This window comes from Dioscorea cayenensis, chromosome 11 (assembly GCF_009730915.1).
Source record: "Dioscorea cayenensis subsp. rotundata cultivar TDr96_F1 chromosome 11, TDr96_F1_v2_PseudoChromosome.rev07_lg8_w22 25.fasta, whole genome shotgun sequence".
Classification (NCBI taxonomy): domain Eukaryota; kingdom Viridiplantae; phylum Streptophyta; class Magnoliopsida; order Dioscoreales; family Dioscoreaceae; genus Dioscorea; species Dioscorea cayenensis.
This window is the reverse complement of record NC_052481.1, coordinates 8,055,000-8,081,160: the sequence shown is the minus strand read 5'-3', so window position 1 is coordinate 8,081,160 and position 26,161 is coordinate 8,055,000. Positions and strand designations below refer to the sequence as shown.

At 37.2% G+C, this 26,161-nt stretch overlaps 5 protein-coding genes across 5 annotated transcripts; 3 read left to right on the top strand and 2 right to left on the bottom strand.

Annotated features, from left to right (window-relative positions):
• Positions 1–214: 214 nt before the first annotated feature.
• Positions 215–595, top strand: LOC120271587 (secreted RxLR effector protein 161-like). The gene has a single exon (XM_039278268.1). The coding sequence runs from the start codon at positions 215–217 to the stop codon at positions 593–595; it is 381 nt and encodes a 126-aa protein (XP_039134202.1).
• Positions 596–1,758: 1,163 nt separating this feature from the next.
• On the top strand, positions 1,759–3,192 carry LOC120271586 (pentatricopeptide repeat-containing protein At2g22410, mitochondrial-like). Its single transcript, XM_039278267.1, has one exon. The coding sequence runs from the start codon at positions 1,759–1,761 to the stop codon at positions 3,190–3,192; it is 1,434 nt and encodes a 477-aa protein (XP_039134201.1).
• Positions 3,193–3,691: 499 nt separating this feature from the next.
• LOC120272194 (serine/threonine protein phosphatase 2A 57 kDa regulatory subunit B' alpha isoform-like) lies at positions 3,692–5,640 on the bottom strand. The gene is made up of 2 exons (XM_039278957.1): positions 4,562–5,640; positions 3,692–4,464 (listed from the first exon to the last, which is right to left on the bottom strand). Exons 1-2 carry the CDS (start codon positions 5,609–5,611, stop codon positions 4,123–4,125), a joined length of 1,392 nt encoding a protein of 463 aa, XP_039134891.1. The 5' UTR covers positions 5,612–5,640; the 3' UTR covers positions 3,692–4,122.
• Positions 5,641–5,796: 156 nt separating this feature from the next.
• On the bottom strand, positions 5,797–10,600 carry LOC120272195. Its single transcript, XM_039278958.1, has 2 exons — positions 10,111–10,600; positions 5,797–5,918 (listed from the first exon to the last, which is right to left on the bottom strand). Exon 1 carries the CDS (start codon positions 10,598–10,600, stop codon positions 10,127–10,129), a length of 474 nt encoding a protein of 157 aa, XP_039134892.1. The 3' UTR covers positions 5,797–5,918; positions 10,111–10,126.
• A 5,914-nt stretch (positions 10,601–16,514) lies between these two features.
• Positions 16,515–25,762, top strand: LOC120272138 (DNA-directed RNA polymerase II subunit RPB1). Its single transcript, XM_039278895.1, has 14 exons — positions 16,515–16,810; positions 16,897–17,160; positions 17,909–18,211; positions 18,338–18,496; positions 18,640–18,801; positions 18,876–19,096; positions 19,194–19,335; positions 19,414–19,749; positions 19,880–20,166; positions 20,256–20,514; positions 20,600–23,703; positions 23,888–23,959; positions 25,132–25,185; positions 25,278–25,762. Exons 1-14 carry the CDS (start codon positions 16,727–16,729, stop codon positions 25,378–25,380), a joined length of 5,550 nt encoding a protein of 1,849 aa, XP_039134829.1. The 5' UTR covers positions 16,515–16,726; the 3' UTR covers positions 25,381–25,762.
• The last annotated feature ends 399 nt before the right edge of the window (positions 25,763–26,161 follow it).

Sequence of the window (26,161 nt, the reverse complement as noted above, 5' to 3'; positions counted from 1 at the left end):
TGATCATCACGGTGATGATCCCCGCTCATGTGGATTTTTGTCAAGCATCACCTTCGAGCAACATTTCCGGATGAGTCGATCTTGGCCGATTGAGCTATTTTTTTGGGCATTGAGGTCACTTCTACTTCTCTTGGGTTTTCGATTGTCCCAGCAGTACACATCGATATCCTCGCTGCAGGGCGCTCTCTCGACTCTTGTCTTTGTAACCACTCCTATGGAGCTACATCTTCAGTTGCGTGCTGATGAGGGGACTCCCTTATCTGATCCGACATGCTATCGTCACTTAGTTGGGAGTCTGGTCTATCTTACCCTCACTCGTCCAGACATTGCTTATGTTGTGCATGTTTTGAGTCAGTTTGTTAGTGCACCTACTTATGTTCACTATGCCCATCTTTTGAGGCTTTTGCGCTATCTTCGGACGACTCCGTCTCGAGGCCTTCTTTTCTCTCAGCACAGTTCTCTGGAGCTTCGTTCTTATTCTGATGCTACTTGGGCTAGTGATCCGTCTGATCGTCGTTACTGGCTTCTGTTTGTTCTTGGGCTCTTCTCTCATTGCTTGGAAGTCCAAGAAGCAAAGCTGAGTGTTTCGGTCTAGCATCAGGCGGAGCTTGGCGCTATGGCTACTACTGCGAGGAGATTATTTGGTTGCGTTGGCTTTTTGCATGATCTTGGTGTTGTCTCGCATGCTCCTACTCCTCTACATTGTGACAACACGGTGCCATTCGGATCACTTTGAATCTCGTCAAACATTCCCTCTCCAAGCATATTGGTGTTGATGCTTTTCTTCTTGCGTGATCGAGTACAGACAAAAGGCATTCGGCTCCCCGTTTGTTCCTTCCGGCGTCGACTTCGGATCTGTTTACTAAATCTCCGACACGGGCACAACATGATTTTCTCTTATCCAAACTCTCGATGTTTGATCCCCCGTGAGTTTGTGGGGGGGGGAGGGGTGTTAGGGAATACAGCTATATATATATATTTGTATAGCTACCTTATTTATATAACTGTATATCTATATATACCTTGTACATTGTAGGTTTTGTGTAATGAAAAATTGATTAATATTTTCCACCTAACAAAATGGATATAAGAGAAGTCGGTTAGCGGAAGCGTTGTGGTTTATGTCGAAATGAAGGTCATAATCGTCAGAATTGTCCTAATGCACCTGGTTCAAGTAGTCGTTTGTAATATGTGATTGTCGTAACTTTTTATAATATACTTTATCCATTTCATCAGTTTAGAGTATGATATGTGCTTTTTTTTAATTGAAAATGATATATGTTAGAAATAATTTAAATTAAAAAAATATATAAGAATTTAAACGGAAAATATTATATTAAAATACCATTGTAAATTTTAAATAGGTTTGTAAGAAAAAAATTTTAATTTAAAAAAATTATAAAGACTAAAACATAAAGTATAATATAAAAAAGTTGTGAAAAAAAATTAATTTAAAAAATTTATAAGGTTGTAAATGTAAAATATCATATAAAAATTATTATAAAATTAAAAAAAAAATTAAAAATAACATGTGTGCAAAAACGTACCATTCAAGTACCCTGTAAAGTAATTTTTCACGTATTTTAGTAATTAATTTAAAAAATACTCATTTTTGTATATAATTAAATAAAGCAATATTAAAAAAAAAGCCGTTGAAATTTTGTATTTATTTTATATTTTAAATTTCTAACACCTTTTTTGGTAAACACTTCCTAAAAAATCCGCTTAGAAAAATCAAATTTTAATCTTAAAAAAAAAATGGCGCTACTCGTTTCCTTGAAACCCTCGACGTTGGAGAAGCCCGGCAGGCATTCACCGCCGGCCGAGCAATCCAATGGCCGAAACCCACTCGACCCTCTCCTCCCTGCGCTGCAATCCTTGGTCGACGCCCGCCGCTTCTCTTCCAAAACCTCCTTCATCTCCGCCATCAGAGCCTGCTCCGCAACCCTCTCCATTTCCCAAGCCAAACCCATCCATGCCCTCATTTTCAAGGCCGGCCTCAGCTCCGATAGATTCGTCGCTACCTCTCTCATCGATCTCTACTCTTCCTCTGGCTTCTTGCATCATGCGCGCCAAGTGTTTGATGGAATTACTGACAGAGATGTAATACTTGAGACCTCAATGCTCAAAGCTCTACTTGACAATGGTGAGTTTGAACATGCCAATGACTTGTTCGACGAAATGCCTGAGAGAGATGTTGTGGCTTGGAATGCGATGATTTGTGGGTGTAGCCAGTGTGGCTTGCCGGAGTATGCATTAGAGTTGTTCAGAGGAATGCAGGCCTCGGTGGTTCGTCCGAATAGAATCACATTCATCGGTGTGCTTTCGGCTTGTTCTCAACTTGGGTGTCTACCTTTAGGCTTATGGGTGCATGCTTATGTAAACCGGTATTTGGATGGCGACGAGAGCCCAGCGTTGTACAATGCTCTTGTGCATATGTACGCAAAGTGTGGCTGGTTGGATGTAGCTCTTCAATTGTTCATTAAGCAAGAACCAAAGAATTTGGAGTCTTGGAACACAATGCTCAATGGCTTTGCCATCCATGGTTGTGGGACTGGCGCTCTTTCGCTCTTCTCGCAGATGATCAAAATAGGATTGTTACCCGATAGGATTAGTTTTATCGGTGTCTTGATGGCTTGTAGTCATGCAGGTTTGATCGATGATGCCCGTGATTGTTTTTACCTTATGAGAAGAATGTACAGTATTGAGCCGAAGGCAGAACATTATGGATGTTTGGTTGATGCTCTTTGTCGCGGAGGATACATTGATGAGGCATGGATGGTGATCAAAAGCATGCCTTTTGAGAAGAATGCTGGTGTTTACGGTGCTTTACTTGGTGGTTGTTTGAGATATTGCAACTATGGACTTGGATTGGAAGTTGCAAGACATCTCATTGAGATTGAACCTTGGGAGGAAAGTAGATACATGGCTTTGGTCAAACTTTATGCTATGCTTGGTAGGGATGAAGAAGCCATGAATGTGAGGAAGGTGCTGAATGAGAAGGGGATTAAGAAGTCATCAGGAAGTAGTGCAATTGAGATTGATGGTGTTGTTCATGAGTTTTTGGCAAAAGATAGAGCTCATTGCCAGTCTGAGGATATATATTCCATGCTTGATGTACTTGGTTCTACACTAGAGTTTGAATGGGTGAATGATATGCAAACTATGTGGGATACTATTGATACCAACTAAGACCAAAGCCTTTTTGTTGTCAAAAACAGGAGGATGGAATGTTAGGTAAACAGTACAATGGTTTATTTTTCTATACAAAAAGCTGGGATTTTTTTCCCTAATAAACGTAGGTAAACCACAATTTCAGTAGAAAATCAACTGATGGTCACAAAAGAGAAAATAAAAATGCCAAGTTTAGGTTTGACTTCATATTATACTAATAAAGTGCTAATTCCTTGCTTTCTCTACTTCATCAAAATTTTATTTTCAATCCACTAACTAGATTTTTCTATGTTAACATCTTACAAGCCATTATTAAAAAAAAATAAAAATAAAAAAATTGAATCCAAGAAAGTAGATGAAAAATCAGAACTTCTATGGAAAAAAAATTAAAATAGAAATACAAAGATCATATAAAACATTTCAAGAGTAGAAATATGCAAATTATACATTGAGAACAAAATACAAAAACAACTATATATACAAAGAAAAAAAATAGAGGCAATATAAGGTCCAAAAATAATCTTATCCCTTCTTTTAATCAAAAGTTTTTACCTAATGACTTGTCAAACTTAAACATTGAAACCTCTAATTTTAATCATCCGATTTAACTCTCAATGTCAAACTCATCAACAAATAAATAAACAAACAAACAATAATACAACAAACGAAAGTAATCCTTTCCTCACATCAATCTCATCAAGAATATAAAAGAAGAGATCTCATTGGCCTGATTCCTACCCAATTTATTCTCTCATGCACATAGTGAACGATAACTTCAAGGTCATTGCAACAAAGCATAAACTTTACAGAAGACTCCGAATGTGGAAGGAGTCTCAATCCCAACCTTTTCCTGCACCAATCTTTCACTCTCAACAGATTATCAACATACGGAGTTATTTTAATAAATGCTGGATGATGATTTCTATGGTTAGTAACTCTCATTGTCCATCAATGAGATGCAGATGATGCACAATTTGGCTGCAAAAACAAATGGTTGTTTGTTGCAGCTAGTTCCAATCTCTCCCATCTCTCTTTCCTCTTCTTCTCTTCCTGTGTAGAGATTGATTTCTGGTGCTTGAGGTCCAAGAGGCACTTTGTGTATAGTCTCGGTTCCAACTCCTCGATCATCTTTTTCACACTTATCGTCAGGTCCTGGACCGATTTGTTCCAATGGTAGTTAATGTTATTCTCCAGACTTTCCACAACTGCCGGAAAAACACCTTCTTTAGACTGCATTGCCATCTTCACAAACTGCTCATTGTTCCACAAGTAGAGTGCTTTCTCTGCCACCTATGTTAAACGTACAGACAATTAAAAAAATTCATGGCAAACACATGGCAGATTAATGATCAAACAATTCAATCATATAGAAAGATTGTATACAAACTTGAGAGTTTGTGCTGTTTAAACACTTGGCAATCTGGGAGCAAAGTGACACAGCAACCTCATCCAGCTGCTCCAGCTCAACACTCAGCACCAATTCTTCAATCTCTGAAATCAGCACCAACTCCTTGTGGCAGTTGGTGACAGGCCAGTACCTCAATATCCTCCTCACCACAACTCCGGTGAGCTCTGCCCCCTTCTGAAGGAACTGTGATATGCAGTAAGACAACTGCTGATGGTATGCAGTCATCGCCTTATGCTTGTGCAGAGGCAACAAAACATTCACAAGGAACTGCTTGTGCTCCTCTTTCAATGGCACAGTGAACCCATTGATGATACTCCCCCATATCTCCAGCAGCTCCCCAATCCCGCAATGCCGCTCTGCATCACAAACAAATTGAAGGAACACATTCTTCATGGACTTCCTCATGAAGGCTCTGTTTGAGGTGAGCTTTGAGTACATCTGGTGGTACACATTCTTGAGTCGGTCACGCTCCCGGAGATCTTCAGAATGGAAAAGAGAGATGAGGCTGGAGAGGAAGCATTGATTGATTTGTGATTGAAGGACCTCCGCGTCAGCAGAAGAGACTAGGGTAGCAAGTATGTCATAAACAATATGAAGATGAGGCCATGAAGGAGTGAAGGCAATGGCAGGGCTTTCTTCATCAAGGGTGTCAGGAGGGAAGCAAGGGTTGACGGGAGGGGGGATTGAGCGGAAGAGGTTAACTGCGAGCATGGCAACAAGGGAGGAGAGGAAGCGGTCATTATTGAGGAGGCCCTCTTTTGGAGACCGGACAGCGGAGAGGATGTGGAGGAGCTTGTGGCGCTTCAGCTCATGTTGCAAAGGGGATTCCAAAGGATCTGTGAAGGTGAAAACATAAGTACAATATGAGATCATTGAGATAAGCTGATCAGTTTCAGTCTCAGAAGAGGGAAGTAAGAGGGTGGAGCTAGAGATGGCATGCAGCTTAGCATCCATGTCAAACAACTGCTTCAAGGTGGCCGGTTCTTTCTTCATGGATGAGCACCTTGGTGCATTCCTCAGAGCACCCATCTCTTCTCCTTCCCCTCTCTCAACCTCAATCTTTGCTTTTGGATATCAATACTAAAGGAATGGAAGGAGAGAGCGTGTGTTGCTCTTATTAGAATACTTGGGGGGTTATGTGAAAGAGTCCAAAAGTAGCGATATTTTTCTTGGGGAGGCTTGCTAGCTGTTCTTGTAATTTCCGAACTTTGAAGTGATAAGCTTCCATTATTCTAATGTCACATTTTGTTTGCCCTCTTAACAAATTCAAGTCTTGAAATTAGACTTTGTTCACAATCCTTGTAGTATATTCTTCTTTAGTTTGAAGATCCTCAACCTGCAAACATCAAACAAGAGAGGTTATCAACTTGATATTATAGAGAGGTGCTTACTTTAACTAATTTTGAGATCTTCTTCTAAACAATGAACTCGAGATGCTCTCTGAAGCAATGGTAAGAAGACTGAAGAAAAAATAAATTAACTGGAGCTTGTAAGTAAACTGCAAGAGCTCACGACAGTTTTCATAGTGCTGGTTTAACTTTGAATATATAGATTGAAGTACTCATTCCCTGTTTCAACGAAGAACTGTCAATAGGCTTGTTGCTTGAATTGCCTCAGATTAACGCTCCAGGACATTTCCAAATAGCTACAGGCTAAAAGGATACCTGACACAAGGATAACTCTCTATTACTTCTATCATGCAAGAATATTCCAAGGAAATATTTTACGATCAACCATATACAATTAAATAAGAAACACTCATCAGTGTGTGGTGCAAAAAAGGTCATTAAGTCTAAACAAAAAGAAGAAAAAGATTTTGATATCATGAAACTGCAGCAAATTATATGAAAATGTGTGTAATTGCAGTGTCGGCATATACATATAAACAATTTGGTTCTACTTCAGCAAAAACACAAGTGGTGTTTGGGCTCTAATCAAGCAGCTTTATAAGATCAGAATGTTCATAAAAAATCCCACTCAATACATATGAATGTTACTAACACAACAATACCAACAATACAATTGTCTTCCTCCATATTGCAGTGCAATAAAAGAAAGGGACAAGTATAAAAATGAAGACTGTTTGTAAGTGCCATAGATGTATCTCTACTATAAAAAATACACACAAAGAATGAACTTACTCCATAGCGGTTTTCTAGTTTCCCTAGGAGGAAGATCAGTGGAAACAGATCCAAGAAAAACCAACAGACCGGGAAGAATCACAAGTAACTAAGCTCATTCAGCATATTGCTTGATCCCTACACAAATTTTGAACAAACTAGAAAGCAAATAACCGAATTCTGGAAATAAAAAAAATGCTTTGGCTTCAAAACTGAAACACTCACATTGACAGAGAAAGGATGGACAAAGTTGTGACTACAAAAGTGGGAACGCAGTGTGCATTCTGTGGTAAAGGAAATTCAAGAAACACAACAACACAAACATCAAAATTTCTACATAATTAATATAAATAAATAGTATGATTGAGGTTCATTCATGCCATCTTAAATAATATAAAAAACTTGGTGTTCCGAAGTATATGCCACAATTTCTACTTCGCATGAGGACACAAAAGAATGGACGTCATGCCTTATGAGGTGGATTGTGTGCTAAAACTCAAAGCTTCCGGCCAATACAGTTCATAACACGTGCAATCTGTTTCATAGTTACAACATAAGTAAGAATATTCAACTTATGAACAAGTAAAAAGTATCAAAAATATCACCTAACAAACATTCTGAACATTAGGAGGAAGAAAAATATAGTGGAAAAGATTTCAAACTAAAAAAAAAGGAAGAAAAAATCCATGAAGAAAAAGAAAACATATGCAACATACAATAGTCCACATATCTATGGCAGCAGCATTCTTAAGATTCATGTATATTATTAGAATAACAATTGCTCTCAGAAAAAAAAATATGAAGTAAAATAGACAGGAAAGAAAGTGCAACGCATCAAGAATTCCATTGGAAAACAAAAGCCATAAGGATCAGGAGACACCTGGTAAAGAAAATATTCCACAAACTGGGATCAACTTTGCCGGTAATTAATACCAATTGCTCTCTTTACACGTGATCTTCCATTTCACTTGGAACATTAGTTTCCCTTCTTTTCTGGAATTCTGGAAAGATGCAAAGTTGTGTTTAAAGGGTAAGTTTTTGGGTGGGTACCCTACTTTGCTCATATCTTAAATTTGAGCATTAAATTTCAATTTATATCAAAATGAATACTTTGATTTTTATTTTGCTATGTTCTCTTCAATTCAGCCCTTTTTTTTAAGACCGAAATGTTATTTTTTGGATGAAAAACATGAACCAAATATTTGAGAGACTTGAGACTTACTTTAAATTTCAAGTTTTGAAATATTTTAGGGCAATGGCGGTGAGAGGGAAAAGGGAAGAAGATGCAGTGACGTGGCATCTTACGTGGCATTAAGAGAGGCCCAAATGTATAAGTTGCTGACGTGACAAGGTCAGGGAGCGCAAATGAAGTGGACCGTTGACGTCCGCACATACATTCCGGTGACCACATCTCCAAATTCTCACCGGAATGCCCCAATTAAAACTTAGTATCCATTTTGATATAAATTGAAATTTGATGCTCAAATTAAAATTAAATATGAGAAATGTACAGTACCCACCCAAGAAATTTACCAATGCAAGCTCATGATTCAGCTACCCCTAGCTACTTTCCTCAACAAAGAGTGTGCTTTTTTTGAAATCAAAGAAGATAATCTCAAAGATTACCATCATTTGACTTTATTTTACAGCTATAATTCCTCCATATTATCATTCCTGCCTTTTCAACTCGATCATTTTCATGGTGATTCTCACAAGTCCTCTAAAGGTAGCTGAAATCCTTTGTAATACAAAACCATCGAGCTGGTAGAACTAGCCACCTTTCAACCTTCCTGTGCATAATAGCATCCACTCTTTGCCCCAGCTATATTTTCAAATCTTTTCAGAGGCACATTACGAACATAAAGGACAAGGACAACATAAAATTAAAATGTCACTGAGGTCTAAGCCTCTGAGGCTTACAATCCACTCCCACATGTATATAGAAGTTTTATAAAACGGTATAAATAGTCAATTCAGTGGAATGTTAAACCACATTAAACATACAAAAGGAAAGGATGTGAACTAATGAAGCATATATAACATTCTTTCCTGTTGTGAGTAATGGGAGGACATTGCCAAGCTATAACCAATGAGGAAAAAAAATTGAGCAAAAGCACTAAAATGACACCCAAACAATTAAAATAACATTATTGCAATTTTCTGCATCACAGCAATGTCAGCATTTGAATACATACTGCATAGTAGTAAAGAATTTTACAACCATGAATACAGCTGGGCCTAAAATTTCTAACAACAACGACAGTTTTTTGAGTATTTTGCATAAAGGAATCATCTACAGCAGTGACTCCTAATACTTTGAAACAAAACACCCAAACTCCGCATATATTAACAGAAACCATTTCAGTGGTATGGTTATACAACTAGAGGAAGATTCTAAAAATAAACTAGATATCGAAAAAGACTAAGTATTAACAGAAACCATTTTGATACTATGTTGGAGTAGAGGGAAGGAGGATTCAAAGTGTGGGAAAATCCATATATCTGCTAAATGAGGAAAGGAAGTGCACATGGTCCTTGTAGGAAACAAGCGTGGATGGCAATAAAATGAAGTTGCATTCCACTAAGGAAGCAAGGATTGTGCATGGAGGAGTCCAAAGACATCATACATGAATAACCAAAGTCAAACTCATTAATAATCTTAATTTCACCTTCCAGTAGAAATTTGTATACCAAAATAACAAATAATGTAATTGCTTGGCGCCGTAAAATTTTCTAAAATTTTTCTATAAATATCCTTTTGATTCAACAATTTTAAGCTAGGCAAAGTAATACCAAAGGCTCATTGTGAAGAGCTTAAACAAAGCAAGCAAATATGGTATCATGCTATGGTCACTAGGAGGAAACGTAATAATAGGTCATTTATCCAAATAATGCATTCTACTGGCCTTAGCTTTCAGCATAAAATGAATAGGGAAACCAGTTTTATTGGCGCAATCATTTCATACATGATATTCATCAAATAATACATAAGAGTAAAAAAAATTTACAAGTCGAAGAAAGCAAGCAACAATTCTTTGGTATAACATTTTAGAAGCATTAATCCTGTACAATGAAAAGCACACAGTTTTCTGATAACTTTGGACCCCTTCTCATTTATAGTTCGCAAAATTTTAGTTTAACTTCATTCATCTTCATTCCAACCAACCTAAAACATAAATGTTTAGATCTGAAACCACAATACAGAAGGTTGCATCATCGTCTTAAATCAATGTTTAAGCATGATCTGAATCAACTGAGTTCATTTCACAGTGGATTTGGTTCAATTGGTATTTCATTCATCAAAAGATTCATAATTGAACAACATGTAGTAAACATTATCAAGCATTCAGAAAAACATCGATTATAAAACACCAAAAGCAAGAAAAACCTGTGAATCAGAGAGCTCACCACCTCCACAATCCAATCAGGGGCACCTCCTCCCGCCTCCACGTCTCTCTTCCTCAGCCTCCGCCAACCTCTTCCTCTGCGTCTCCACAAGCTTATCCAGAGCTTTCTCCACAGCCTCTCGTCCCCCAATCAAAAGTCGGGTGACGATCTCCGGATCGCGCTCGTACCGCGCTTCCTCAAACTCACGGCGGGCGTTCTCTCGGAGCACATCTCGCCAGATAACCCCGCGAGCGTCGGGCCACGAGAAGAAGCGCGACGCCCGAAAAATGTCACGGTACAGTGCCAGCGCCTCCCGCCGGGTGCTCGTCAGCCGCCGTCGCTCCGCGAGCTCGTCCTCATCGTCAGCAGTCTTGCCGGTGTTCTTGACGAGGTGTCTGTCGAGGAGTTCTTCGATGGTATCGGGGCCCTCGTGCAGGGAGCGCCTCGCGATTCCGGCGCCGGCGAGGAGGCGGATCCACTTCAACGGGCTACACAGTAAGGAGGAAGCCATGGCTGGTCGCTGGAAGCGATCTCCGAAATAAAAATAAAAATTAAAAAAAGAGTTTTTACTTGGCACCCCCTAAAAAATAATAAATTTACTTTCCAACCGATAAAAATTTGCTCATGAACCCCTCATTTAATTTTATTCAACTTGTGCTCTTGGAGTGGCTTTAGCAATTTTATTTTGTAAAATTAAATTATTTTTCAGCAATAAGTATTTTTATAAAACATTTCATAAGTGAAGAAAATGATTTGGTAAATGTATTTTCAAAAAATATAAATCAAAACACTAATAGTAAAAATTTGAGCACTTGACTGTTGTTAAATTACGTATTTATTATTTTAATTTTTGTATAAAATCTCTTTTTAATGTATGTGGATATATCAATATATAGAATATTAGAAATCTTTGCATTTTTAATAAAAAACTAAATTAATTATATGTGCACCTCTCCATCTATATTATTTATACTACAAGCAACTAATGAACAGTGAACAATATTTTTACAACCAGCTGGTGATTCCAAAAGTATTCTCTCACTTTCCAGTTAAACAAATTTTAAAGATTTAGAATGTCTAGTTGAAAAATAAAAAAAAATGTGGAATTATATGTATCTATTTAAATATTATATTACAAAAAATCTTGAAATAATAATACTCATAGAAATGAGATTAAAAACATTATTTTTCTAAAGGCCATTTGATTAACATGATAGGATATAGGCGGTTAAGATATGAGGACTGGATATAACTAGAAAAGGATATGTACATGACATGCAAGCATATCCTATATTTGATGCACACCAAGTAAGCCATAGCATTTTCTTTGAAGTGAACAGAATAATAGGATATGCTATGAATTTTATCTAAATTGACAAAATTAAACTTAGTTATATATATATTTTTTTAAAAAAATATATATACTTTTTAGACGAGAGAGGCTTCTTGTGCAATCCTAGGAAAGAGGAAATATAGTGAAACCGTCATTGTTGAGAGACTTTCGGTCAAGCCTAATGATATTGGGTAAAAGTGCTGTGGGCTCCTTTCTTTCCACCAGGCTTTTAATTGGGATTGACCGGTTGAAAAGCATGGATCACAAATCAAAATTTAATGTTTTTTTTTTATTTCAGATGATTGCGGGTTCATGACTCCTATTAGGGGCAAGCCCCTAATATTAATTACCCCATACAATGTCATGGGAACCTCCGATTAAAAAACAAGTGTGAATGAGAAGTGACTGAATAAACATGATAATTTTTTTTATATTCAATTTCAAAGATGCATGCAAATACATGATCATAGACAAGAATACAAAAGAAGAGAGCTATTCTCTAAGAGAGCTTAACAAGAGATTTTTTTTTAGAAAGAGCTATTTCTATCATGCTCTTTAAAATTTATTTTTAGCTGGCGCTCTTAACTCCTATACTGAAAGTGTGTCAGAAGATCCTTTTAGCTTTGTGGATGTAGCTCTCCTCAATTTCTTTTTTTATATGGGTTTGTGTCTTGAAACATAGCCTAGTCCAAGCTGCGGCCACTCTACATTTACGAGTTGCCTACTTGGTCACTTTTGCTTCTTTTATCGCTGAAGACTTTGGCTCTTTACGCTTGTAAAATCTCCAACTCCTTGACTTGTGAAACTCCTCAAGTCTTTGGCTTCTTGGTGCCTTAAAACTTAAGAGTTGCATTTGTCGTTTACATGATGCATTTAGGTTTTAGCTCTTCAATGCTTTTGAGCCTTGACCATTTGATTTTTTTTTTTTAGTCGTGACCTCAAACATGGTTAGGTCATTAACTTGATAATTTTGACTTGATTTTAAAATGGACCTCTTACTAATTTTTTGTTGAAAGAAAACCTCACAATGGGCTTAGGAAAATCTTTGCCAACTCAACTTTTTTTCGATGAGTGTTGACGAGAAACTTTTTTTGAAAAATTTTTCATTCATTTTTTTCATTCATCATCATTTTTTCCTGTGAAATTTTTCATTTTTACTCTTCCTTTCATTTCAAGAAAAGATTTTTTTCAGTACTTTTCATTGTACCTCTTTTCACTCCAACGGGTGTCAAAAGACCTCCAAGTGAGCTTAAAGAAATCTTTGTCAACTCTTCCCTTTTTTATGAATGTTGATGAGAGATATTTTTTGTGAACTTTTCATTTTTTATCACTTCAAGGAATTTTTTTACTTTTCTTTTTCATTTTTCACCTTTTTACTCAATGAGTGTCAAAAGACCTCAAAGTGAGCTTGAAGAAAGGGTTTGATTTTTTTTTTTTAATGAAAAATTTCTCTTTACCCCAAGAGTGTCAAGACTTCAAGGTGGAATTAGAGGAATTATAAAAAAAATTCCTCGTTCCCCAAGAAAGTCGAGACTTGAGGTGGAATTAGAGAGAATTTTATGAAAATTTTCGTTACTCCCAAGAAAGCCAAAGCTCAGGTGGAATTAGAGAGAAATATGAAAATTTTCTCGTTACGCCAAGAAAACCAAGGCTTCAAGGTGGAATTAGAGAGAATTTTATGAAAATTTTCTCGTTACCCCAAGAAAGCCAAAGCTCAAGGTGGAATTAGAGATTTAAGAAAAATTTTCTCGTTACCCCAACAAAGCCAAAGTTCAGATGGAATTAGAGAGATTTTTATGAAAAATTTCTCGTTACTCCCAAGAAAAGCCAAAAGCTCGAGGTGGAATTAGAGAATATGAAGATTTTTCTCGTTCCCCAAGAAAGCCAAAGCTCAAGGTGGAATTAGAGAAATTTAAGAAAAATTTTCTCGTTACCCCAACAAAGCCAAAGCTCAATGTGGAATTAAAGAAAATATGAAAATTTTTCTACATTCCCCAAGAAAGCTCAAAGCTCGAGGTGGAATTAGAGAAAATATGAAAATTTTCTCGTTACCCCAAAAAAGCCAAGGCTTCAAGGTGGAATTAGAGAAAATTTTATGAAGATTTCTCATTACCCCAAGAAAATCAAGGTGGAATTAGAGAAATTTCATAGGATTTTAAAAGAGGAGTCCCGCAAAAGAAAATTACCAAAAATACCCCCACTCAAATTCATCCTTCATTTTTTTCTCATTTTTTATTCTCACTTTTTTTAACTCATCCTTTCTTTTTCTCTTTTTTTCTCTTCTTTCACCCTTCCATTTTATTTATATTTTTTTCTTCTCTCCCTTTTTACTTTTTCATCTCTTCTCTTTTTTTACTACTCCCTTTTATTTTTATTATTTTTTTTCTCCTTTTTTTTTACTCACTCTTTTCATCATATTTTTCTCTTTCTTTTTCCACTCACCCTTCCATTTTTTTCCACATAACAGCAGCCTCATCTTCTAGCCAGTTTTCCTCATTTCTTTTGCCAACTAAAATTTCAGTTGCTCTCGGATTTAAATGAACCCCTTGACATTTGATTCTTGCATACTAGTCTTCAAACTTTTAGAAGAGCCTATTAATACAAAACCAAGATCAGGCTTAACCAATGCTTCATTCTTTTTTTATTCTCTTGCAAAGCCATAGAAACAGAAATCCCCAGTTCATATCTTTGGACTCCATGGGGCCATACAACCATTATCACCGATTGAAAAAATGGTTTCAGGCACAAGCGTCACGGGAGAGAGGAAAAGAAAGGAAACAAGAACGAGAGAGGAAAGAAATACGTGCTAATGCATGCACGTACATGTGATTCCCTTTAAATGCATGAAAATATATATATATATATATATATATATATATATATTTTAAAGAAAAAAGGTTCAGGCTAAGACATATGCGTTCATGCATGAAAAGAAATTATATATATTTTGAGAGAGAGAGAAAGCATGAACGAGAGAGAAGAGAGAATACTGCATGTGTTTTTTTCTCTTTAAAAGCATGAACATAATTATATATATATATATATATATATATATATTTAGAGAGAGACAGTGAGAGAGAGAAAAGAAAAAGAAAAAAAACAGGATATCAATGCATGCACATGCATGGTTGCCTTTCTTTAAATGCATGAAAAAAACATTAAAAAAATTCATACTAACATGGGCACAGGCATCCGGTTCTCTTTTACATGCAAAAAAATAATTTAATTTTTTTAAAGAGAAACAAAGCTCATGATACCTTCGATCGTCACTTTTTATCTGCTAGGACTCTCTACGTCCTCTCCTTCCTTGTTCTTTCCTCTATCTTTTCCTTCTCTTCTTTTTTTCCAATCTCCCTTGCTCTGCTCTCCTTTTTTTCCTTTTTGTTTTTTTAAAAAAATCTTCCCTCTTCTCCCTAGGGCTCAAGATCCTCAGCACTCGAAGAATCTCCAACTCCCAGGAGATTTTTTTTATTTTTTTTTCTATTTTATTTTTTTATTTTTTATTTTTATTTTTGAATTCAAAATTCCCTATCTTATCCATAATATATATTTTCATATATATTTGAATTTCCCTCCTTTTTATTATTATATTTTATTTATTATTATAAAATATATATGTATATTTTTTTTAAAAATTTCAAACGACATGTATATATATCTTCAAATATATATACATATATTCTCTCTCCTCTTTTTTTATATCATTATTATTATTATTATTTTATTATTTTTTATTTACCCCCCTACTTTTATTTGGAATAGGATAATGCCCCTTAACTCCTTTTTTTGCTCCTATTTGAAATAGGAGAATATGATTTATCACTATGATTTTTATTTATCTCCTTTTTTTGTTTGATATGAATTCAAAGCACAATGCTAATTTTCTAATAGGATTAGGAATAATAATTTTCTATATAAACAAGTGCAAAAAGGTAAATTTTATTTTTATCATATTTTACTAATTTTATCTTGACCCTCACCATATTTATCAGTTGATCAATTGGATAAAGTAAGTCATTGGCATAAGGCTATTGAGCTCACCAAAACAAATAGGATATGATATTTTACCCTCATATTCTTCTTATATAGTCCATCAAACAACCCCTAAGTGACAATAATTTTTTACCCTCCTCCTACTATTACTACTACCTGTCTACTGCTAGAGGAGCAAGAATAGGAGTATTTAAGTAATTTTTTATAAATTTTTTTTTTTTTTTTTTTTTTTTTTTTTTGACAAATAGAGTCCATTTGGTGAATATGGTAAGAGAAGGACATATAGGATATGATGACTAAATAATGATAGGAAATGATATAGACATGATAAACTTGCATTATATTCTGTGTTTGATATGTACCAGATAAGACAAGATATGATATAAATTATATGTAAATAGACATAATTACCCTTTAATAATATATATATATATATATATATATTTAAATTAACTTTTTTTCATTTATAATTTACTTGTCGGAAGATTTATTATAATTTTTATTAAATTATTAAAAAATATATAACCTATAAATAATATAAGTAAAAAAAAATTTAGAATCTGTGCATGTAGCCAAATAAATAGATTTGAGGGTCTTTCACATCAAAAATCAATTAAAAAAAAAGAAAAAATAATTCAATAAGAGAAACTAAAGATAAAATATAATCAAAGAAGAGATTCAGGAGTTTGACGAAGAAACCCTTCAACAATTTCAGATGGGAAAAGCTTTACTTAATAACCTTGGGTTCGATGATCAATTGGTTCAATCGTCGGGTTTGGGTTAATACTGGGTTAATAAAAATATTTTAAAATCTTAATTTAAAATTATAAATTATTTTTAATTATATAATGATATATAATAATAATAATAATATTTCTGAGTTATTAGTTATCAAATAAATAATTTGATGGAAGAAATAAAAAACAAAAATATTGGATTAAAATAATAATTCATCCTACCACGAAACAAGCCCCTTAACAGCAGGCCCGGCCCATTAACCAGTCTGTCCAAGGCCCAGTGTGCACAGCCCTAGACTCCTCCTTGTTTGTCTATAAATAAACCCCCAACCCCGCCTTAACATTCGTTTCTTTGCTATAGCCTAGCGAGGGTCTTCTCTCGCGGCGTCTTCTCTCCCTCGCTCGGGAGAGTGAGAGCGAATTCGAGATCCCTCCCGTTTCCTATTCTCTACCGCCATTCAATCAAAAGTCGAACTAGAAACCTCTGAATCCATCCAAAACCCCTTACAAAATCGAAAAAAAATTCCAATTCAATCGAAGCAAACCCTAGTTTTAGTTCAGTCAATCCGCAGTCATGGATATGCGCTTCCCTTACTCCCCTGCTGAGGTCGCCAAAGTTCGCACCGTCCAATTCGGCATCCTCAGCCCCGATGAGATTGTAAATCACTTGGAATCCCTCGCTCTCTTTGATTTAATTCTTAGATTTTTTTAAGTGAATTTTTGTTGATTTTTGGGGGAAAACAGAGGCAGATGTCTGTGACGGAGATCCTCCATGCGGAGACGATGGAGAGAGGGAAGCCGAAGGTTGGGGGGCTGAGTGATTCCCGGCTTGGGACTATTGATCGGAAGCTCAAGTGCGAGACTTGCTCCGCAAACATGGCTGAGTGCCCCGGCCACTTTGGCCACCTCGAGCTCGCCAAACCTATGTTTCATATTGGTTTTATGAAGACCGTCCTCGCCATCATGCGTTGCGTGTGTTTCAACTGCTCCAAGATCCTTGCCGACCCGGTAGTAATATCTTTATAATGGATGGCCGCTCAAAGTTCTTAATTTGTTCTTTGCATCATTAGTTGGAAATATAGCAATTCATTCTTAAACTTCACGTTGTCAAAATTTGGTTTTTATTTTTTATTTTTTATTTTTGGATTTAATTTCTCATATCATTAGCTGAGGACTATGAATTTGGAGATTTGGGGCTCTCTTTGCTCCTTGGCTCTTCAATTCTTAGTAAGTGGTAGTAGCTACTGGAAGCACTTCTTGTCCACTGTTTCATGTATTTTTCAGCAGGGAACTTTTTATTATGAGAGTAATGAGCTACTGTGACTCATGACGGGAACTGGTTGGATTGTATTTATAGTGTTCTAGTATGATATGATTGTATATCAGGTGAGGCCCTCTGCCTTTTGTATGGTTTTCTTTTGAGGATATTTGGCTGAATAGTTTTTATACGCAGCTAGTATATCAACCAGTTGCAAGTCCCCGGTACTAGCATATTGTCTTATGGCGTATATTATAATGGTCAATTGCTGGTCAAGTTCACTTGTCCTTTTCTTTTTTGGAAAAATTGTCAAATTCATTCATTCATTTTTTTCCCTCACTTTGAGGCTAGATAACAAATCTAATTTGTTTCTTTGCAAGGTTGTGGAGTTTTTCTTTTTTGTTTGTGATGCTGTGTTCGTATTCCATCAGTATTTCTTTATGACTTGCATTTTGAAAACTGTAATGTAATCTTATCATTACTTCTATGCTGTTTCAGGATGAACCTCGGTTCAAACAGGCTTTAAGAATAAGAAATCCGAAGCACAGGTTGAAACGAATTTATGATGCTTGTAAGGGTAAGAAGAAATGTGCTGGTGGTGATGATATTGATGTTCAAGGACAACAAGATTCTGAAGAACCTGTGAAGAAGACTCGAGGTGGTTGTGGAGCTCAGCAACCGACAATTACCATTGATGGCATGAAAATGGTTGCAGAATACAAAGCTCAGAAGAAGAAAAATGATGACCAAGATCAGCTCCCTGAACCTGTTGAGAGGAAACAACAGCTTTCTGCTGAGAGGGTTGCTTTTATTTGACTTTTGTTATATTTTCATTTGAAGCTTTTTCAATTTTTATAATTTTAAACTGTGTGGGTTTTTCCTTTCTATGGTATTATCTGATATTATTATCTCCCAATAATGCTCCAGGTTCTTAGCGTTCTTAAGAGAATAAGTGATGAAGACTGTCTGTTGTTAGGTTTGAATCCTAAGTATGCTCGCCCAGATTGGATGATATTACAAGTGCTCCCGGTCCCTCCTCCACCTGTAAGGCCATCTGTGATGATGGATACCTCTTCTAGGAGTGAGGTATGGTCTTGCTTAATTAGTAGCACAGTGAAAAGTTTGATTTTTGGTTCGCTTTCACTGTTATGTGTTTGTATCTGTATATAGATTACATTTATCTACGCATGTATTGTATCACATTACTAATACCATCACTCCTTAAACAGGACGATTTGACCCACCAGTTAGCAATGATAATTCGACACAATGATAATTTGAAGCGGCAAGAGAAGAATGGAGCTCCTGCTCACATTATAACAGAGTTCGCCCAGTTATTGCAGTTTCATATTGCAACATACTTTGATAATGAGCTCCCTGGCCAGCCAAGGGTATAAATCAACACCCTATGTTTATCAGGATCCTTAAAAATGATCCTGCTAGACTAATTAACGCCAATGTGCAGGCTACACAAAGATCTGGACGACCAATCAAATCTATTTGCAGTAGACTCAAGGCTAAGGAAGGTAGAATTAGAGGTAATTTGATGGGGAAGCGTGTTGACTTTTCGGCAAGAACAGTCATCACTCCTGATCCAACTATTAACATTGATGAACTTGGTGTACCTTGGAGTATTGCTTTAAATCTGACATACCCAGAAACTGTGACACCATACAATATTGAAAGGTACAATTGCCTCCTCATCTATGTGATCAAATGCAAACATTTTCTGATATTTCCTAAATAGTTTCACTTTAAAGTGAATCTATTTATTGCTTGCCAGACTGAAGGAGCTTGTGGAGTATGGTCCTCATCCACCTCCTGGTAAAACAGGCGCAAAGTACATCATCCGGGAGGATGGTCAGAGACTTGATCTTCGTTTTCTGAAAAAAAGCAGTGATCACCATCTAGAACTTGGGTATAAGGTAAAGTTCTAAATTTATCTTGTACTTTGTGTGGTATTGCCAGTTTCAAAATCCAAATTTGTGTTTTGCTGTTGGCAGGTAGAGCGGCATTTGAATGATGGGGATTTTGTTCTTTTCAATCGACAGCCCAGCCTCCATAAAATGTCAATAATGGGGCATCGGATCAAAATTATGCCCTATTCAACATTTCGCTTAAATTTGTCTGTTACATCACCATACAATGCTGATTTTGATGGAGATGAGATGAATATGCATGTTCCTCAGTCATTTGAAACTAGGGCGGAAGTTTTGGAACTGATGATGGTTCCAAAGTGTATTGTCTCACCTCAGGCAAATCGGCCTGTTATGGGAATTGTCCAGGACACACTCTTAGGTTGCAGGAAGATCACCAAAAGAGATACTTTTATTGAGAAGGTGATTTTAACAACAAACAGCCGAAATATGCTTTCAATGCCAATCAGGCAACAACATTATTCCTTAATTGCGTCTTTCATTTTGAAAATTGTGTCATTTATTCTCGTTTTGGCTTTTGAACATGTGACAGGATGTTTTTATGAATATCTTAATGTGGTGGGAAGACTTTGATGGGAAAATTCCTGCTCCAGCCATTTTGAAACCCAGGCCACTGTGGACAGGAAAACAAGTATTTAACCTTATCATTCCAAAGCAGATAAATCTCATAAGAACTTCAGCGTGGCACTCAGAATCAGAAAAGGGATTTATCACTCCTGGAGATACACAGGTTCGAATAGAGAAAGGGGAGGTTTTGTCTGGTACCCTGTGCAAGCGAACACTTGGGTCATCCAATGGTAGTCTTATCCATGTTATCTGGTATGTGGAGATCTACCAGTCTGGTCAGATTAATTGTGGCTATTTGCATAATTCTTTCCTGTGCTAATGTTTGCTATTTGTGAGTTCAGGGAAGAGGTTGGTCCTGATGCTGCTCGCAAATTTTTGGGTCATACACAGTGGCTTGTCAACTATTGGCTTTTGCAGAATGGTTTTAGTATTGGCATTGGGGACACAATTGCAGATGCAGCAACCATGGAGAAAATTAATGAAACTATATCAAAAGCTAAAAATGATGTGAAAGAACTCATTAAACTGGCTCAAGAAAAGCAATTGGAAGCTGAACCAGGCCGAACTATGATGGATTCTTTCGAGAATAGAGTGAATCAGGTGATGAACCATATGGATTTATGACTTTAACCCTTGATTTTGAGTTGTTGCTTCAGTATGCTTAGTTAATATTTTCCTTCTCTAGGTCTTGAATAAGGCCCGTGATGATGCTGGGAGTAGTGCTCAGAAGAGCTTATCTGAGAGTAACAACCTGAAGGCAATGGTCACTGCAGGATCCAAAGGAAGTTTCATCAACATTTCACAGATGACTGCATGTGTGGGTCAGCAGAATGTTGAAGGTAAACGTATTCCTTATGGCTTTATTGATCGAACATTGCCCCACTTCACCAAAGATGATTATGGACCCGAAAGCCGTGGTTTTGTGGAGAACTCATATCTCCGTGGACTGACTCCCCAAGAGTTCTTCTTTCATGCTATGGGTGGTAGAGAGGGTCTAATTGATACTGCTGTGAAGACATCTGAGACTGGATATATTCAAAGGCGCCTGGTGAAGGCTATGGAGGACATTATGGTTAAGTATGATGGTACTGTGAGGAACTCGCTTGGGGATGTCATTCAATTCCTTTACGGAGAAGATGGCATGGATGCTGTTTGGATTGAGACACAAAAGTTGGACTCCTTAAAGATGAAAAAAGCTGAGTTTGATCATGTCTACAGATATGAGATTGATGATGACAACTGGAATCCGAGTTATATGCTACAAGAGCATGTTGAGGATTTGAAGACCATTCGGGAATTCAGAAATGTATTTGATGCTGAAGCTAGAAAATTAGAAGCAGATCGTTACCAACTTGGCATGGAGATTGCTACTACCGGTGATAGCAATTGGCATCTGCCCGTGAATCTCAGAAGGCTTATCTGGAATGCACAGAAGATGTTCAAGGTTGATCTGAGAAGACCCTCTGATATGCACCCAATGGAGATTGTTGAAGCAGTTGATAAGCTTCAGGAACGGCTGAAAGTTGTCCCTGGTGATGATTTGATGAGCATGGAGGCTCAGAAAAATGCCACTTTGTTTTTTAACATCCTTCTGCGCAGCACATTTGCCAGCAAAAGAGTGTTGAAAGAGTACAGATTAACGCGGGAAGCGTTTGAATGGGTCATTGGTGAGATTGAATCTCGTTTTTTGCAGTCATTGGTTGCGCCAGGTGAAATGATTGGCTGTGTTGCTGCCCAATCCATCGGAGAGCCTGCTACCCAGATGACTCTGAATACTTTCCACTATGCTGGTGTGAGTGCCAAGAACGTCACTCTGGGAGTTCCCAGGTTAAGGGAAATCATTAATGTTGCCAAGAAAATTAAAACTCCGTCACTTTCTGTTTACCTGAAACCTGAGGTGCATGGGAAAAAAGAAATGGCTAAGAATGTCCAGTGTTCCTTGGAGTACACTACGTTGCGCAGTGTGACTCACGCAACTGAAGTATGGTATGATCCTGATCCTACAAGCACAATTATTGAGGAAGATGTGGAATTTGTCAAGTCATACTATGAAATGCCAGATGAGGAGGTTGCTCCTGAGAAGATATCTCCCTGGCTCCTTCGTATTGAGCTAAATAGGGAGATGATGGTTGATAAGAAGTTGAGTATGGCAGACATTGCTGAGAAGATTGGCCATGAATTTGGTGATGACTTGACATGCATCTTTAATGATGATAATGCTGAGAAGCTCATCCTTCGTATTCGCATCATGAATGATGATGCTCCGAAAGGGGAGTTGCAAGATGAATCTGCAGAGGATGATGTCTTTCTTAAAAAAATTGAAAGCAACATGTTAACCGAAATGGCTCTTAGAGGGATTCCTGATATAAATAAAGTCTTCATCAAACAAGGAAAAATTAACAAGTTTGATCAAGAGGAAGGCTTCAAATCGGAGTCAGAGTGGATGCTTGATACTGAAGGTGTTAACCTTTTGGCTGTTATATGCCACGAAGATGTTGATGCCACTAGGACTACAAGCAATCACTTGATTGAGGTGATTGAAGTTCTTGGAATTGAGGCTGTCCGTCGATCTCTTCTAGACGAGTTACGTGTGGTTATATCTTTTGATGGATCCTATGTGAACTATCGTCATTTGGCCATTCTGTGTGATACAATGACATACAGAGGTCACTTGATGGCCATCACTCGTCATGGCATCAATCGGAATGATACTGGACCAATGATGAGGTGTTCCTTCGAGGAAACTGTGGACATTCTCCTGGATGCTGCCGTATATGCAGAAGCAGACCATCTCAGAGGTGTCACAGAGAATATCATGCTAGGACAGCTTGCGCCAATCGGCACAGGGGGTTGTGCGCTGTATCTTAATGATCAGATGTTGCAGCAAGCGATTGAACTGCAGCTTCCTAGTTACATGGAGGGATTGGACTTTGGCATGACACCATCTCGTTCACCTGTCTCAGGGACGCCATATCATGAGGGAATGATGTCTCCCAGCTATCTCCTTAGTCCAAATGCTCGCTCTTCACCCATTACAGATGCTCAGTTTTCTCCATATGTTGGTGGGATGGGCTTCTCTCCCACCTCATCCCCAGGATACAGTCCATCATCTCCTGGATACAGCCCATCCTCTCCGGGATACAGTCCAACCTCTCCTGGTTATAGCCCAACATCCCCTGGATACAGTCCTACATCACCTGGCTACAGTCCTACATCGCCAACATACAGTCCTAGCTCTCCTGGTTATAGTCCAACAAGTCCTGCCTATTCTCCAACCAGCCCATCTTACTCCCCAACTTCACCTAGCTACAGCCCCACTTCACCCAGTTACAGCCCTACTTCACCCAGTTACAGCCCAACATCTCCAAGTTACAGTCCCACTTCTCCAAGTTACAGTCCAACATCACCTAGCTACAGTCCTACTTCCCCAGTTTACAGTCCCACATCCCCGGTGTATAGCCCAACCTCACCAGCATACAGCCCAACATCCCCATCATACAGCCCGACCTCACCTTCATACAGCCCGACCTCACCATCGTACAGCCCGACCTCACCATCATACAGCCCGACCTCGCCTTCTTATAGCCCTACATCGCCTGCCTACAGTCCTACCTCTCCTGGGTATAGTCCCACATCACCCAGCTACAGCCCCACATCTCCCAGTTATAGCCCTACATCTCCAAGTTACAATCCTCCTTCAGCTAAATACAGCCCTTCAATTGCATACTCTCCTAGCAGTCCAAGGATATCTCCTTCTAGTCCTTACAGTCCCACATCACCAAATTACAGGTATTTACTTGTTCTATAGTTTAATTGCTTTGCCTATCATGCCTGAGAATTCTCAAAATTTGTCTTAGGTTCTGATTCCAGGAATATTGCTGGCTAGATTTTGAATTTTCTGAAATTGCAGTCATTTGTATATTTGTGTTTTATTTACTATGACTTTGTTTGACAATTTGTTCCTTCTATGTAGCCCAACGTCACCATCATATTCTCCTACATCTCCGTCATACTCCCCTCCAAGTCCTACGCACAGTCCCTCCAGGTAAATATTGTAGTCATTCAGCTTTAGTTTGTTTTGCTTTAGGCATATATAAATTCTCTCCATGATTTTGTGTCCTATACACTTCTTACCATGCTTTGTATTTAACTCTCTAAGTGCTTATGTGGTCATGGTGAAAACTAAAAATACTTTTCATGAGGTAGCAACAAATAAGTGTAGTAGTCAGTTCACCAAGATCAATGTTGCTTTATTTTGAAATTATTTTGTTTCCATGTGTCTGGTGTTGATATCAGTTGCAGTGAAAACTAAAATACCTTTCATGAGGTGGCACCACAGATTATGATGTGGTAGTTGGTTTGCCAAGATAAATACTGCTTTGTTTTGAAAGCATTTGGTTACTAGCCATATGTTGGTATACTTGCTAATCTTAATCTTATGGTGTTGCACGCTTTAAGGTTTCTTCTGTTTATTCATGCCATGTTTCTTATTTTCATGAATTTGTTTAGAAAGATAGTTGTAGCAGAGAACATGTCCTTTGATAGGAAAGTGTGCAATATTATTTAATTATTATTTGTTTAATAAAGAAATATTCCCCTATGCATTCAGCTTCATCATGTCCAATCCTTTGTTCTCATCTAACTTAATTTCAATATAATATGATTGGAAGCATTGTGGCTTGTGGGGCATTCTTGATTGCTTATTGGTTGGTCGTGGTTTCATATAAAGACCATAGTGGAAGGGTTTTTGATCGACCTGTTTTGTGAGTTATCTAACATTTATGCCAGAAAATTCTTAGCTGAAAATAAGTGGCTTATTTCTGTCATACCTTGTTGAATGTTCTGATTCAATTCGCGAGAGATTGATTTTGGAAAGAAACTAAACCATACCCTTCAGATTGCACTGCAATATTGATCAGACAATATCATCAAATGGTTGACCTATGGAAAATGTCTTTACCCTTCATTCTGTAGGACTTATGCATGCAAGCTTCATTCTCGTGCATTGTTACCAATGTAAATATTAAAAATAACTAGAAGTTTGGTAGGAGAATGGAGACTGAGCTGCTTCTGCTGCTGCTCTTTATTCAATAGAAGCCTCAAGAAAAAAAAAATATGCATATTTGACACACGGTTCTTTTTTATTCTGTGTTTGTGTGAAATTGGCAATATAATGAATAGGTTATAACATTGTCCCCTTTCTTTTCCTTCTTTCAGTCCCTACAATGCAGGTCCTAGCTTGAACTACAGTCCAAGTTCTCCACAGTACAGGTGAACTTTCTGCTTACTCTACTAATTAATTACATCTTTAAAACCTGTATTTTTTTCTGATGAAAATCCAACCATTATTGCATTACAACCAGTCCGAGTGCGGGCTATTCACCAACTGCGCCGGGTTATTCCCCATCGTCCACAAGTCAGTACACACCTCAACAGAGCAACAAGGAAGACGAGACTACACAATGAAGTGGACTTGATCATCAGCATAAACAAAGAAGAGCCAAAATCTATTTCTAGCACAAATCCAACCAGAATCAGTGGTAGAAAATATGTTTTACCACTGCCGGATGATGTACCGAAACATAATAACTAAAGATTCGTATTTGATCTTATATAGTCTGTCAAGTTGCCAGTGATATAAACATCGCTGGTGAAAATGATCTATTTTTATGGATTTTATGTGCTGGACACCTGAGAATGAGTCATAAACAACACCATCTATTGCAAGTAATGGATGGCAAGGGACTTGTTTTCTTTGTTGGTGTAGAGTTTGTCTGATATATCTTTGATTGTAAACGTGGACCAATAGTAAATGGATTCCTGAGTTCTGAATTGCCTCTTTGTTGTACTTGATCAATTCCATGTTGATGCGTATGCTTGGAACATATAGTGTACCAGAACATATCCCTTAACAAATGGTCAATTTTGGTGTCTAGGGTTTTGAGTGCCCGCTTCTCTGGCTATGTATGTTTTTTGGTATAAAATGAACTCCATATTAAAAAGTTAAAAGTGAACAATTGTGTATACAAAATTCCTCTAATGACTATTAGAAAATTGAACGACTATTAGAAAATTGAACATCAAATTTTTAAAAAATAATAAAGACCAAAAGTTTTTTAGCTAGACAAATATGATTAACAGTAAAATCATAAATTTTGATCAAAAGAATTGAAAGTCCTCAAAACTAAATAATTTTGTAATTTCATAATTTAACAAAAAACGTAGGTATGCTCTAGTTTCACTTGGA

Excerpts from the sequence above, each read along its gene's own strand:
- LOC120271586 (XM_039278267.1), top strand. The coding sequence starts at position 1,759 with ATGGCGCTACTCGTTTCCTTGAAACCCTCGACGTTGGAGAAGCCCGGC.
- LOC120272138 (XM_039278895.1), top strand. The coding sequence starts at position 16,727 with ATGGATATGCGCTTCCCTTACTCCCCTGCTGAGGTCGCCAAAGTTCGC. Across the intron at positions 18,497-18,639 it reads ATACCTCTTCTAGGAGTGAG|GACGATTTGACCCACCAGTT; the intron begins GTATGGTCTTGC and ends CTCCTTAAACAG. Across the intron at positions 20,515-20,599 it reads TCGAGAATAGAGTGAATCAG|GTCTTGAATAAGGCCCGTGA; the intron begins GTGATGAACCAT and ends TTCCTTCTCTAG.
- LOC120272195 (XM_039278958.1), bottom strand. The coding sequence starts at position 10,600 with ATGGCTTCCTCCTTACTGTGTAGCCCGTTGAAGTGGATCCGCCTCCTC.
- LOC120271587 (XM_039278268.1), top strand. The coding sequence starts at position 215 with ATGGAGCTACATCTTCAGTTGCGTGCTGATGAGGGGACTCCCTTATCT.
- LOC120272194 (XM_039278957.1), bottom strand. The coding sequence starts at position 5,611 with ATGGGTGCTCTGAGGAATGCACCAAGGTGCTCATCCATGAAGAAAGAA. Across the intron at positions 4,465-4,561 it reads TAAACAGCACAAACTCTCAA|GTGGCAGAGAAAGCACTCTA; the intron begins GTTTGTATACAA and ends CGTTTAACATAG.